Source organism: Astyanax mexicanus, chromosome 12 (genome assembly GCF_023375975.1).
Source record: "Astyanax mexicanus isolate ESR-SI-001 chromosome 12, AstMex3_surface, whole genome shotgun sequence".
Lineage (NCBI taxonomy): Eukaryota > Metazoa > Chordata > Actinopteri > Characiformes > Acestrorhamphidae > Astyanax > Astyanax mexicanus.
In genome coordinates this window covers 42,492,980-42,509,087 of record NC_064419.1, presented here as the reverse complement: position 1 = coordinate 42,509,087, position 16,108 = coordinate 42,492,980, and the positions used below count along the sequence as shown (strand labels likewise).

The following is a 16,108-nucleotide window of genomic DNA, read 5'->3' as shown; positions in this document are numbered from 1 at the left end:
ACGTAACTCAATAACACCAATGCTGAATACACACACTATAGTATGTTTTTCTAAAAGTATAACAATATCAGGCCTACCTTGTCCTTCTTGATCAGCATCCAGCACTTCAGCATGCGTGATCCATTCCATATAACCTTTCAAATCTTCATCCATCTGCTGCCTTTCTCTCAACTTCTGATATTCCCCCCTAGACCTACATTTCTCTCTCTCTTTAGAAAACTCCCTGCACACAAATTGAAAGAATGTGTGTGTGTGAATAACATAATAATACATACAGTAATAAAACAGTTAGTACTGTGAAAATGAGTTAAATATATAAATACCCGCTCAGAACTCCAAGAACCAGATTGAGGACGAAGAAAGATCCCAACAGGATCATTGTCACAAAGTAGATCCATGCCCACTCATTACCGACCGCATCATTCACCTGTATTATAACAGATCCATGTGTTTAGCTATACATGAATAGCTACGTACTAGTGAATCTCACAAAACTACAGTTACTTTATTTCAGTAATTCAGTTCAAAATGTGAAATACATATATTATATAGATGTATTAAACACAGAGTGATCTATTCTAAGTGTTTATTTATTTTATTGTTGATGATTATGGCTTACAGACAGTGTCTTAGAAATATATATAAGGCCAGTAGGTACTTTTGGCAGTGTGGGCAGTGTGCCAAGTCCTGCTGGAAAATGAAATCTGCATCTCCATAAAAGTTGTCAGCAGTAGGAAGCATGAAGAGCTGTAAGGTTTGGTGGGAAAACAAAACTGCACTGACTTTAGACTTGATAATAAAACACAGTGGATCAACACCAGCAGATGACATGTCTCTCCAAACCATCACTGATTGGTGGAAACTTCACACTAGACCTCGAACAGTTTGGACTGTGTGTCTCTCCACTCTTCCTCCAGACTCTGATTCCTTGATTTACAAATGAAATGTAAAATTTACTGATGATCAGTGATGGTTTGGAGAGACATACTCATCTGCTGGTGTTGGTTCCCTCTGCTGACAACTTTTATGGAGATGCGGATTTCATTTTCCAGCAGGACTTGGCACACTGCCCACATTGTCAAAAGTGCCAGTTGGTCTTATATAATATTCTAAGTTTCTGAGACACTGATTTCCGGGGGGGTTTCATTGTTTCATTGCTGTAAACCATAATCATCAATAATAAAAGAAATAAAAGCTTAAAAGAGCTTAATAGAGACTGTGTGTAATACATCTATATAATAAACAAGGTAATCTGGCCTTTTATTTTCACAGTATCTGCCGTTACCCAGTAGAGAACGTTAGTCCAGCTCTCCATAGTGATACACTGGAAGACTGTGAGCATGGCAAAGCCAAAGTTGTCGAAGTGGGTGATGCCAAAGTTGGGACCAGGCCAGCCTCCCCTGCACTCTGTCCCGTTAATGGTGCAACGGCGGCCATTGCCAGCCTGAGCACAAGGAGATGGCACTTCATTCTCCCGTAAGGCGATGATGTCTATAACAGAGGACAGAAGACAGCATGAATAGTCTTGAGTTCAGTGTAACTAAAGCTTATTATTCTGTTACTGCTACAAACAGCTCTAAAAAAAAAAATAACAAGACAGCTTCAGTTTCTGTGTCAATTTCTCTGATTTTGCTATTTATAGGTTTATGTTTGAGTAAAATGAACATTGTTGTTTATTCTATAAACTACGGACAACATTTATTCCAAATTCCAAATAAAAATATTTTAATTTAGAGCATTTATTTGCAGAAAATGAGAAATGAACAAAGAGATAATAAAAAAGATGCAGAGCTTTCAGACCTCAAATAATGCAAAGAAAATAAGTTCATATTCATTACGTTTCAAGAGTTTAGAAATCAATATTTGGTGGAATAACCCTGGTTTTTATTCACAGTTTTTTCATGCATCTTGGCATGTTCTCCTCCACCAGTCTTAAACACTGCTTTTGGATAAATTTATGCCACTCCTGGTGCAAACATGTAAGCAGTTCAGCTTGGTTTGATGGCTTGTGATCATCCATCTTCCTCTTGATTATATTCCAGAGGTTTTCAATTTAGTAAAATCCAAGGAATCATTATTTTTAAGTGGTCTCTGGGGTTAAAGGAGGATAATAATAAAGTATACAGAGAAACAGACAATGTATATTCACTACAAAGTGATTCTATATGATCAGTAGAACTGATTAGATGAACAATAAGTGCAGAAACAATGAGGTGTTGTTAGAGCCAATACAGTATACATACAGTAAATACATATCTAACATTCAAACATGTTGAAGGTAAAATCCACCAATAAACTACAGTAGTAAAACAGATAACTGAAAGAATGAACCTGTTCCTTCATAATAGCAGGTTTTGTGCATCTTGCATTTGTACAGCTCCAAGCCCATGATGGCAAAAAGAGTGACCAAGAAGAAAACCAGCAGAACCACTTGAAACAAGGGTATCATAGCCTTCAGAATAGAGTTCATCACCACCTGCAGACCTGAGGAGGAAGAGAAGAAGAAGGTGAAGGACGTCTGTGTGATTAATAATGGTGGGTTTAAGTAATTAGAGTAAGAGGTTAAAGCAAGAGGCACCTACTAGGAACTCCAGAGACCAGTCGGAGTGGCCGAAGAACTCGAAAGGCTCTCAGAGCTTTCATATCAAACCCTCCTCCTTTCTCTGTGGGTGTTCCAGCTATTGCGTTGATTGTGTCCACGGCTAGGGTGAAGAGCCTGTGAACATCATATTAATATATTAATATATGTTAGTCCACAAGCAGTGATGGGAATAACGGCGTTGAAATAAATGGGGGTGAGTAACAAAAGTAATGCAATAGTTACTTTTACTGGTAACTAGTAAATCAGTTACTTTTTTGAAGGAGTAACTAGTAACTATAACTATTTTCTATCTATAACTATCTAACTTTTTCAAAGTAACGTGCCAAACACTGTCCACAAGAAATTAGAGGAATCTTTATAATTATACACTAGAGATGCATCTCAAAAATTTAGAAAATAAATGAAAAATTACTTTATTTCAGTAATTCAGTTCAAAATGTAAATTCATATATTATATATATATGTATTACACATCTATTTTAAGCTTTTGTTTCCTTTTTTGTTGATGATGATTGTTAAAAAAAAACTAAAATCTGTGTCTCAGAAAATTAGAATATTACAAAGACCAATTGGTACTTTTGGCAGTGTGGGCAGTGTGCCAAGTCCTGCTGGAAAATGAAATCTACATCCTACTGTAAAATATTTATTTATTTACAAACAGTACTAAAATAAATCTCAGGGAAATGTGTTATATACTAAAGTGATGTAAATGCACTTTTTTGCCAGAGCAACTCACCAATTTGACAACACACAATTGTCCAATGCACACTGTTCTACAAACTAATCAGTGTCAAGAATAGGGGATGCAGCCAATGTAGAAATATATCTTTTGGATTTTAAGATGTGAAAACTCCCTTAAATTAAATAGATTAATGCCTTTATTAGATGGTATGTCTAAAAACATTTCACCACACAGTATATATACATGTACAGAATACTATATGTATGTGCATGTATAGAGGGTGAGAGAGAAAAAGAGAAGAATAGAGATTAATCTCACCCCATGAAGACGATGACGAAGTCCAATATATTCCAGCAGTTGCGTAAATATGCTCCTTCGTGGAATAATAACCCGTACGCTATTATCTTTAGGAAACACTCCAGAGTAAAAATGACCAGAAAGATGTACTCCAGACTTTCCTGAAAGAAGAAAAAAAATAATTTATTAGATATCTGCAGTGATTTCATTCTGTATACATTTCAAGATTTAACAATCTGAAAACAGGTGAAAACACAGGGAAAACAAACCATGTAGTACCTAGCTATACTCTAACACAGAGCCCATTAACCGTTGATAAAGAGTGCAGCATTAAAGACCTTCTTCTACTGTGTGTGCTCTGATCTGAAAACAGCAGTGTAGGAGACAGTTGGATTGTGGTCAGTTGCTTTATGTTCATTAATTTTGTATAGAAATAATACAGATAAATACTCACCCATTTCTGGGCAAAAACCACATGCTGAGCCTGTGTGGCTTCAGCCTGATTCCAGATTGAATTAAGGTCTGATTTTGGCCCAATCGCTGCCTGTGCCGACACCTTGGTTTCTGAGTACAATATGGAAACTGGCCCGAGCCACATGTGCCAATGCCCCTGTTACAGAGTATTATACAGCAGTTGGCACGAGCCGCTTGTGCCAACTCTCTGGTTACTGAGTATAAAGTACATTGGCCCAATTCCATATCAGCATATTGCTTAGGCTGTTTCTTTATTCTATTTGGGATTTATTCCTGTTTTTCTGGCCTTAAAACATATAGACCAGGGCTGTCAAATCTTATCTGTAAAGGGTCGATGTGGCTGCAGGTTTTTAATACAGCAAAAAAAAGACTGACCAACTGATTAAATAAGTGTATATAGGTCTGATGCTGGTTGTTTACAATGAAAACCTGAGATGGATAGTCTTATGCCAACTTTACTCCAAACAATTTTCCAGTGTTGCATACAAATTCGAGTCGGGATAAAATCATGAGAGTCTTGCTAGAGTTGCATTGCGGTGGCATCATCTTGATGGTTCAGCGTAAGGTGGTTAGGATTAAAGGTTTAAGTCAGTCTTTTGCTCATCCTGGTGTTCAGATAAAATCAACCGTGTTTAATATTATGTTATTATGTTAAGTCTTGAGACTTGGCTCACGCAAATAGGAGATGATGCAATTTTTTTTTGCATAAATAGGCTCTATGCTGGTTAAAAGCTAAACTGGGCAGCAATGATCCAGTATAAGCATTGAATGTTTATTACTTCTTGGGACAATTTCCCAGACTGGGATTATGCCTATTTCTGGACAGTACAGCATTTGTTATGGTGATTTTCCATTAAAATAAAATATAATAGAACACTAGGCTTACCGGTAATCCTGGTCTGAAAAACTGACTTCTCATCAATTTTTTTCATTTTTATTAATGTATAAATATCCTTTGTACATTTTTAAGAATCTCTGCCTAATGTAATATATACCACAATTGGCCCAATACCATGTTTACCAAGTATTTAAGACTCTAATGGGCTACTCAAACATTCTCTAACAATATGTCTAACAAAATTTCCCAGAAAGGGATTAAGCCAAGTCTTTGACTAAACAGCATTTTGAATGGAGATTTTCTATTGAAGGCAAAGTTTTTAAGGCATAATACCTATCTGGAAAACTGCCCCATTATTTTTAAGAATGTTGCCATTAATATTTTCTATGAAACTGTAAATATATGCTATGATCAGGCCAGAAAGCACTTCTACCAGAAGACACGCTTGTGTACTGTAGGTAACGAAAGCTGATTATTCTCTCAGTGAAAGCGAGCAGCCCTTTGCTGAAACACTCCGACCTACTTCTGGACGCTGTGGGTGGGGGCTGTTGGGTCCAGTTCTCAGATTAAATTTCATGACTTATGTTTGAGGAATGGCCAGGCCAGGCTACCGGCCCGGCTAGACCACTGCCACAGCTGAGGACGGGGCCATGGACAGGATTATAGAGACCATTACACCCATTACAGCCATCTGAGCCCCCACACACTGGATACACTACTACTATTAGAATCTGAGAATATGACTGAGCCAGCCGCTGGGCAGCAGATCTGACCCAGATAGTTCAGATGCTGTGTAGGTTGAGGGCTGGACTGAATGTTGTTGATTATAGTTGAAGTAAACGATTAGTTGTGAAAATGCCGTATATACAGCTCTGGAAAAAATTAATAGAGCACTTCAGTTTCTGAATCAGTTTCTCTGATTTTGCTATTTATAGGTTTATGTTTGAGTACAATGAACATTGTTCTTTTATTCTATAAACTACAGACAAAATTTCTCACAAATTCCGAATAAGCTTATGGTCAAAAATTGCAGCGCTTTCAGACCTTATATAATGCAAAGAAAACAAGTTCATATTCATAAAGTTTTAAGAGTTCAGAAATCAATATTTGGTGGAATAACCCTGGTTTTTAATCACAGTTTTCATGCATCTTGGCATGTTCTCCTCCACCAGTCTCACACATTGCTTTTGGATAAATTTACGCCACTCCTGGTGCAAAAATTCAAGTTCATCTTGGTTTGATGGCTTGTGATCATCCATCTTCCTCTTAATTATATTCCAGAGGTTTTCAATTGCGTAAAATCAAAGAAACTCATCATTTTTAAGTGATCTCTCTTTTTTTTCTTTTTTTTTTTTACCAGAGCTGTATATAGAAACTTCCTTCTCCTGTAATCTTCTGTAAACTCTTTCCCTGCACTGTAAAAAAAAATCCCTAATAATTTGCACAATATATTCCCAGGAAAACGAAATACACTCTTTTTTTAAATATGTCATTGTATTTTATGTATAAGTGGATTACATTAAAAAATATTACATTTTACATTTTACATATTATTTTAGCTGACCATTTTAACAGTAAATGACTGTTGTTATCCAGATATATTTCTACCCCCTTAAAGAATATGTCTACAAATAGTTTTAAAATAGCAAGAGAATATGTACCAAAATGCATTTCTGCAAAGGCTTTTTTTTTTGCAAATATTACACCTGTAAAAAAACGGAGAGGTCCAGTTAAATTACATGACTTTAAAGTATTTCGTTAAAAAAAATAATAATGTAAAAAAAATGTAAAAATACAGAGATTTTTTGTAAATAAATTTTAACTTACTGTCAAAATATGACAAATTGTACTGACGTTTATTACATTTCTTTTTTTTTAACATTTTATAAACCTAGCCCTGGTGCTAATCGTAACTGCCAACACTGTTGAGAATCAGCAGCCAAAAGTCCGTCAGTTCAAAATTCTGTAAGAAAATCTGCAGATCTCTATTTTTGTACGATATATATTAGTACTGAACTACAGTAATGGCTACAGTAATGGTAATTGGCACTCGTAATGGTAAAAGGTCAATTACACTCTTAAAAATAAAGCTGCTAAAAAGACACTTGAGAGAGATGCCACAGTGAAACAACTTTAGGAACCATAATGAGATGTTTGACTAAGAATAACCAACATAAATTAGCACCAGCAAGTGAGCAGCAGTTCTCTTATAAAATGGGGGATCACTGGTGGAGATCCTTATCCACCATCCAACCCAACACCAATAATGTGAACAAAGCTCCATCACTGGAAATGCCATCTCATTTATCTCAACAAACACAAACACCTAACCCTCTCACCTGAACCAACATAAAGCCCCCCAAATAACCCCAGTATAAGAGAAAGCGGCGATCACAGAGCACAGAGCCCCCCCACTTTATACACCGTAAACTACATTTTTGTAACTTTTTAATAAATAAGAGTTTATTTTAAATCATAAATCCAAGCCTGAAAACATTTAAGGTTTTTAATTTGTGCATTAGTGCTCATACACTCCATTAAAATAACTATATCAGCAACACACTGAACGCAGGTTGCCACACGGTGTGAAAATCCCCCTGGGGGTTTGTGTATATCTTGGTAGCTCACACTCATTCCAGAGGACTGCAGGTCTGCAGCTTCATCACTGCTGCAGCTCCTTACCCAGTGTCTAAATATAAAACCCAGAGCACAAAACAGAACCGGCCCGACCAGCAGCAGCTGCCCAGCTTCAGTTTCAGACTCAAAGCATCTCACAGAGTATCAGTCACTGCTCAGGCCTGAGGGGATCTTCAACAACACTCCCAACAAATGGACACAATAAACAAATAAATCAGTATTTATTATAGAAAATGATTAGCAGAATTTATTTAATGACTGTTATCTACAGTTATAGAGAATATTTCTTGTTTGTACATTTCTAAATAAAGTCCAATTAATATAAATTATTGTAGATCAAGGGTCCTAAAACTGATAAAAAATTATTTCTAATTTTAATCTCATTTTCTCCTTGATTTACAAGGCCTTTTACTCAACCCACTCATTTAGACTCCCCCTATCACTAGTGATGCCCCAACACCAGGAGGGTGAAGACTAGCACATGCCTCCTCCCATACATGTGAATAAAGCTTAGATCGGAACCAAAATATCCAGCTCAACCCAGCCTGCCCCATAAACTCATTCAAGTCATTTTGAGCCTGAGCCCAATTTAAACCAGATATTTTTTGAGTAAGTAGTTGTTAAAATTGAGCTTTTGAAAAACATTTTGGTCTGTTTAAATGAGCAAAATCTGTTCAGAATGAGGGTAATTAACACTGCAACACTGAAGATGAGCTGTTATTTAAGAAACAAATTTATTAACATTAACATCAGTAAATTAGGCTACAAGAATGACTTTCCTCTAATCTAATATTATTTAACATGGTGTGAGAATAGACAATTATTTTAAGCTTATATTGAGCTAATAGTCTAAGTGCAAAAACAAACAAAAAAAAAAACAGTAATAAAGCTATTTACTGCAATGCACAGTGCTGCAAGTCAAGTAATATGGACAAGTGGAGTCTGCACTTGTGCAACTTTTTTTTTTAAACAGTTTGATTTACTACTTTGCTGTATTGTGATTATAATGCCCAAGCTTTGACAGTGGTGGGAAATCTCGACCCGAGTCAAGTTCGGGCAGAGAATCTAAGCTTTATATGAGAATAAGATTACTCATGTCAGATGTTAAATAAATAGGTTGTGTGAGAATAATTATCTTTTTTTGTACTTTTTGGTTACAATTTAGAAAAGGTAGCAAAAATGTATTGTTTGGGTATCGGTATTGAATTTAAAGTATCGTATCGGTACCGGTACCGATACTACCGGTACAACTTAAAAACGATAATGTATACTAAAATGTATACTTCAGTCCAAACTATGACCCATTAAAAACTTTTTATATGAACATCATGAGCAGCCCTGTAATCCATATCAATCCATATCAATAATCCATATCTAGGAAAGACAGTAATTGATCCTACAGCCTTGGAGAACAATGAGAACTTACTGGATGGACAGGGAACACTGCTAAACAACGTCAGCAACAACAACCGATTACAGAACTCACCAGAGTAGTGTTGGTATAGTTGGTGTCTTCCTCAGGCATGGGCAGAAAGACAGCTAGAGCCACACAGTTAGCAAAGATCGTCAGCAGGATGATGATCTCGAAGGGTCTGGTGGAGACTGATCAGGAAAACAACTGACAAAGTGATCAATTACACTGACATGCCAAAAGTCATGGGACAGCTGTATGTAAACTGATCAAGTGTTACCTCAGGAGACAGCTTAGGAGAACCCACATACCCACATACATATAAACTGTGAGGTGTTGCACCAACTCCAGTCCAAAACTAATGTGAGTATTCACGTGACTTATCAGCTGTAGTTTTGTTTGTGCTCATAAGTTGACTTATCATTACTTAGTTTTAATACAGCAGCACCTGTAGAACTACCTCATTGTTCTGGGTGTATAAATAGTGTTTTTAATAAACACTTTCAAAGTTTTCCCATGACATGGCATGTCAGTGTATAATATAGGTATACATATATAGTACATATACAATAATAATAATAATAATAATAATAATAATAATAATAATAATAATAATAATAATAATAATAATAATAATAATAAACCTGTTACATGTTATATAATAAAATATTACATTTTCTGAACTGCTTGAATTTTTGCACCAGGAGTGGCATAAAGTTATCCAAAAGCAGTGTGTAAGACTGGTGGAGGAGAACATGCCTGAAGATGCATGAAAACTGTGATTAAAAAACAGGGTTATTCCACCAAGTATTGATTTCTTAACTCTTAAAACTTATGAATACATATAAATATATGTTTTCTTTGCATTATTTGAGGTCTGAAAGTTCTGCATCTTTTTTTGTTATTTCAGCCATTTCTCATTTTCTGCAAATAAATGCTCTAAATGACAATATTATTATTTGGAATTTGGGAGAAATGTTCTCCATAGTTTATAGAATAAAACAACAATGTTCATTTTACTCAAACATAAACCTATAAATAGCAAAATCAGAGAAACTGATTCAGAAACTGAAGTGGTCTCTTAAATTTTTTCCAGAGCTGTCTATATTTCACATCTTAATTAAGAAGACGAGTACAGTATATGTTCACTGGTCACTCTGTGTAGTAAACACATTCACCAAATAGTGAAAAGGCACACCATCAGCTTTCTTAAAAGTCAGGGCCTGAGTCTCCATGTTATTTTTAAACCGTGCTCCACATCGATCGTTAGCCAAACATAACACTGAACCAGCAGATGATCTGTATAAAGTTCTAGCGCTCCTTTGTAATGGTTTATCTTTATAATATCTGGGTCACAGTGTCGTATTTAATCAACCTAACGTCATACTGAATTGTTTACCTTTACAGCCTCATCAATATTATTCTATAACCTACAGTCTACAGTCAAAAACTCTGTAGTTAAATATATAGGCCACTGCTGTCTGAAACTCCATCCATAACTCAGCTCATCAATCTGCCACAGCAGTGCTGTACAGGAGCGTGTAATGAGCAGGAGGAGGAGCGTGAGGGGGTGAGGAGGTAAGAGAGTGAGGGGGCATTTCTGCCAGCAGGGGCAGCTCTTCAGAATTTCCCTGCCAGCTCAGCATCATGTCCAGCACAAGTGATCCCACACAACAGCTGCACACACTGCACCCAGAATATTATCAAACCATTTCAACAGGCTGATTAAAATGATTCAGAAATGACGTCCACTGCTTACATCAAAGCACACAGGGTCTATTTATAAGACTCCATAAATGGGAGCTGCATATTTTTGTAGAAAATGTAGCAAAAACTCACAGAATTGAACTTTTCTTTGGGCACATATGAAGCACACTCAGCCATTCCAACATTAACACACTAATTATATAATAGAAGGTACAAAAAAAAAAAAACTCAGTAATAAAGCTGATTACTCCATGCTTGGAGTGTTGCCAGGTATAACACAAAGGTCTTTTTCATTATTAATCATGTTTTAAAGCTGCTTTATATACCATCACCTTCCTAAAAAAATTGACTTTTTATGCCTAAATGATTTCCTCATGATGCTGCATGGCCACCAACAGTAAAAAAAATAAATACATAAATCTACATACTTAGTTGATTAAATCATTTGATTCTATTTCTTTTGAATAATGGACTATATCAAGAGTGTGACCTAAGCTAATTTATTATCAATTTCAGTCCAAATAAAATGCGATATTCAATGTTAATAGTTTTCCAAGACTAGGCTACTTTTACTGAACTGATTTCCTCGATTCAGGGCTCATCCCAACTGGTAAGTGACAAGATTTATATATACTATAATATAAAGTTAACTTCTGATTTAATAAAGGATATAAGCTTATTATTAAGATTTATTGAGTTTCTTTGGTCTGCATTGGATGTCCAGAATTCTCCTCTGAGATCAATAAAGTGTGTCTAACTGTGTGTGTGTCTGTCTGTCTGTGTGTCTGGTCAGTAAAACAATAAGTCAACTAAGCTAGAAATGCTGTACAATTTGTGGCTCTTAAAATATTAAACTGTTTTCTGTTTTTTTTTTATTAATATTTTCTAAATGTTGAATTAGGATTAAGGGTTCTGGTTGGTTCTGCTGTTCAATGATAAACTATAAACTATCCTCCTAAACCACTGAAAATTTTAAATAGGACTTTTTAAGTCATATATTTTTTATGTTTCCCAAAAATCTTTAAAAAAGGAGTTGAGCAATTATTTTAGGATGGTTTCGATATGGAAAATAGCTTGTCGCTTAACCAATTCCCATGAAGGTAACATTTTCATTATAAAATAATATTTAATTCTGACATTATATAAAATATAAGATCCATATTTTCTATATACACTATTAACATCATATCACACTTAATCTATATGTTCTTTTATTCATTTAAATACCTTTGCCACGGAGTTTTTGTTACTGCAGTTATCTGTGCTCTTTTGTGTTACATTTGTCATTTTATTTGTAAGTGTGAATTTATGAAATTAAGTTTTAAAACATATCCACCTGGATTCTCACTCTAAATGACCCGTACACCAAGAATATAAAGGACCGTACAAAAACACTTTATTACTGCAAACAAAAGCTCACTATAAAGCCAGTAATAAAGCTAATTATAGCAGACATGCTAATGTTAAATTTTAGCTAATCTGTGATTATCCCACCGCTCTCCACATCTAAAACCACAATACAGACATTACCAGCCAGGACACGCTCATTTATCACACAATTAAGGGGTAGTATATATTTAAATACAGCCCTAACTTGTGTCTCTGTATAATATGAGGTCAGTCTTCACATCAACGCCCTGAACAGTGAAAAGACCTGAGCTCAGGTTTCCATTCAGCCGCGGCAAGTCTGACGGATAACAAAAGCTTAACACCTTCACTCCGGCTCACAATAAAGATTTCAGCTGATTAAACACAACAACCTCCCCTCCATTACTGCAGATCAATGCAACCAAGACAGCGGAACATTACTGAGCCACAGCGGTTCTGCCTGGGGGTCGTAGGCTAATCGGTTAATTTTTATTTTCGGTTTTATTTCTGCCTTACTGTACGAGTTTCAATCACAATGGATAAATGTTTCAAAACTATGGTATCAGTGCCTATTAGTTAATTCAACAGTCTACATTAATTGTTGTGCTGTATTTTTATGTGGGCTGCCAAATTTACAGGACAGGCTACATGACTAACTACCTGATAAAAAAAAAATAGGGAACATAGGGAATTTTATTATGGTAAACTAAGATAGTTAGCTAGTTCTGTTCTCCACTGCTGGAGTAGGTAGATATCAGTGTTTCAGGCAGCACTCATGTCTATGTTACCTTCTGCCTCTCTTCTTTTAGTTAGACTATTATATTGTCAGATCTGCTGGAGTCGTTAACCACACTCTGATAATGTTCACATTCTCTTTACTTACTAAATCCAAATCTTCTGTCACCCGCCAAAGACCAGCTGCCTACAGTTCAGCTACTGCTACTACCACTTGCCTTGGACTAGCTGCCCACCCAGCACTATCGACTATACTGTAAATTCTGTTTTTGCATGTGCTGTTTAAGATTTTGTGGGGAATAAAGTGGGTCACGAGTTGTAAAAAGTTGGAAAATCTAAATCATTATCTAAAACATATAGAGGGCAAGGCTAAATCCCAATTGGCAACAGTTTGCAACTCCCAAACAGGGTAGGCCTTTATGATGTTCAACAGAAAGTCTAGACAGTAACAATCACTCCATTCAACTATTTATGGACCTAGTAGAGGCATCAGCCCAGCTCCAGTTTGATTCTAGACTTGATTCTTACATCGGGTCAGAGTGCTGTATGTGCTAACTCCCCGGCAGCTGAGTATAATATATTGGCCTGAGCCACTCATCTCGCCAAAATCTCGGTTGGCCATTAAATACAGGAATCATCCTGAATCGAATGTGATAACACCCCGGTAGCTGAGTATAATATGGGAGTTTGCTGAGTACAATATGACAATTTCCAGGAGTAGCTTGTGCTAACATTCCGGTTGGCAGGTTTAATACAACAATTGGCCTGTGCCTCAACACCATGTTTGCTGGGTATAACATGGGAATCGCCCTGAGCTGCTGGTTTTAACACCCCGGTTACCAAGTATAATATGGGAATCAGCCCAAGTCACATGAGCTAACACCCCATTTGCTGGGTATAACATGGTTATCGCCATGAGCTGCTGGTGTTAACACCCCGGTTACCAAGTATAATATGGGAATTAGCCCAAGGCACATGGGTAAACACCCCTGTTGGCAAGTACAATAGGACAATTGGCCCAAGTTGCATGTGCTAACACCCCGGCTAAAAAAACACATTTTGCCTGATTTCACATGGCTGATGCCAAGTCTCAGCCAAAGTTGCCATAGTCTAAAAATCGAGAATGGAGAATTTGAGTTCCAGTCTAAAAAAAAAAAAGTGCTTCCTTTGGCCATGTGCTTTCTTAAGTACAAATGCTAAGCGGGAATTTTGACTTAGTACTAATACTAAAGCAGTCCTTCCTGCCTGACACTATAAAATTTCCACAAATTCAACAGTTTCAACTGGTGGTCAACACCAACTTGCCATTATGGAGACCCCAGATATAGCCAGGCAATGTCACAAAATGTCACAGTGCATTAAGGTACTCTCTATGATCTTAGGCCAGCCACAAATCCTACAATGCATTTGAAGGATACTTCCATTCCACGATTTTGGTGCAGGCCTTGCGGAAGGGGTTCTTGAGGGTGAAGAAAAACAGGGAGCGAGCAGGCCTGGGGTTCCCACCAGTGGCCTGCAGCTTCTTCAGCTTCTCCCTTTGCTTCCTCTTCAGCTCCTCTTCGTTCATGATGAACGAGGCCAGGGCTGAACCTCCACCGGAATCCATTTTTGTCACTCACAAGGTCTCAATTCTGGAAAAAAATCCCAAAAAGCCAACAACCCTAACCAAACCCAAAGCTTTTCCGCCAGTGTTCCACAGCCTCCAGCAAGAATCCCAACTTCCCAACTTTTTACAGTCCTTCGGGTCTCCCAGAAGTCTGGGTCAGACCTTGTAAGTGTGCTCCTACACCTCCTCCACCCTCCGTCCCCCTGCAGCTCTCTCGGATGGAAAGACGCTGCCTGGCTCCTTGGCCCCGGCCCCCTTGCCTGGAAAACTTACACCAAGCAAGGAGAAATTAGAGGAGCGCAGAGCGTTTGGGATGCAGTTGGCCCGTGTCAGGTTTATATATAGACGAGCTGAGTGTGTCCATGCTTGGGGCTGGGGGAAGAGGGTTCTTCAGCGTTCGACTGGGATCTGAAACCCAGGAGAAAGCAGGACAGCTGGGACGAGCAGCAGCCACACAGCTACAGCTGCCACGAGCTGCGATACAGATGAAAGAATAGATAATGACTGAAGCTCAGAAAAAGACAGCTTGATCTATGTTTGACACTGAGAAGAAATGGGCTGGAAATAGCTGGAAAAGTTGATAAAGTTTGGGCTAGCGCAGGTTGCCCCCAGAAAAATGTTTGGCAGTACTGCTTTCTTAAAATACGAGAACAATAATTAGGGAAGGGTTTACATTCAGGGCTCCAGTACCTGATGGCAAGCTGCATGACCGGGATTCAAATCAGCAATCTCCCAAACATAGTGGTAGCACTTTAGACTGCTGGCCTACTCTGCACTGTTTTCTGTCACAGAATGAGTTATGCATCAATATTAATTCCTTGTGTAGTGACAAACCGTTACTAGTTACTACTACCTACACAATTTAAAGTTGACACCCTTAGAACAAAACACTTTCACTCCCTATGGCTTGGAATTTCAAGCCTTGTGCCATACACAATGAGGCCAGCAGAAATAAGTTATCATATACAAGAAAAATAAAAACAATATATACTTTTAAAATGCATCACTGGGTCTTGTTCCTTCATTCAAACAATATATTTACTAAATACTAACATGCCATTTTTAATGTCTGGAAGCATATTAATGAGTGATTTATTAATATTACGAGGTGGCTAAAATTCTTTAAGTCTGTATGTAGTGTAGGGGATAGGGGTTTGGATTCATTTTTCAAAACAATGTAGAAACAAACTTCCAGTCACACTGAGGACATTCTAACTGCTTTTTTAACAGTTTCTGGCAATAAAAAATAAAAGCCACATTTATAATATTATTTTTCTCCCCAATTACAACTTTCAAGCCATTTTGAGAAAATTTTAAAAAAGACATTTCTGGGAGCCTACAAATTGTTGATAAAATGTGTATGTAACTAATCAAAAATGACATACGTACATTCGACCAAAATGTTGATTCTGATAAATAAAATGAATAACGCATGAATGTCTTATACTAATGTTTTCCATCTTAGACTAACAAAACAAGAATAGTAAAAAAACTAAAACACACTGTAAATGTTTTCCATATTGCATTTATTTCATTTGTTAGTGTGAGTACAGTAATACACAAGCATTTGAACACTGAGTTGGATGCCTTACATATATAAAAAAAAAAGCTCAATAATACACACAGGCAGCGAGAGGGCAACCACTTCTGAATATGATAAAAAAGCAGCAAGAGGAATAAGTACATTAAAATTTAAATAAATAAATAGTAAAATAAATAATAATTTACATTTTTTTCTTTGAGGTACAAAG

General features: G+C 36.9%; 1 protein-coding gene across 1 annotated transcript in view; it reads right to left on the bottom strand.

Moving 5' to 3' along the window:
* Positions 1-14,599, bottom strand: part of cacna1sb (calcium channel, voltage-dependent, L type, alpha 1S subunit, b) — a 51,986-nt gene extending 37,387 nt beyond the window's left edge. The window contains exons 1-8 of the mRNA XM_049485928.1: positions 14,170-14,599; positions 9,017-9,122; positions 3,603-3,742; positions 2,583-2,716; positions 2,332-2,484; positions 1,286-1,491; positions 324-427; positions 78-223 (exon numbers count right to left, since the gene is read on the bottom strand). Of these exons, the coding sequence (XP_049341885.1) occupies positions 78-223; positions 324-427; positions 1,286-1,491; positions 2,332-2,484; positions 2,583-2,716; positions 3,603-3,742; positions 9,017-9,122; positions 14,170-14,357 (1,177 nt within the window). The 5' untranslated portion in view covers positions 14,358-14,599. The remainder of the gene's footprint in view (positions 1-77; positions 224-323; positions 428-1,285; positions 1,492-2,331; positions 2,485-2,582; positions 2,717-3,602; positions 3,743-9,016; positions 9,123-14,169) is intronic.
* Positions 14,600-16,108: the final 1,509 nt, after the last annotated feature.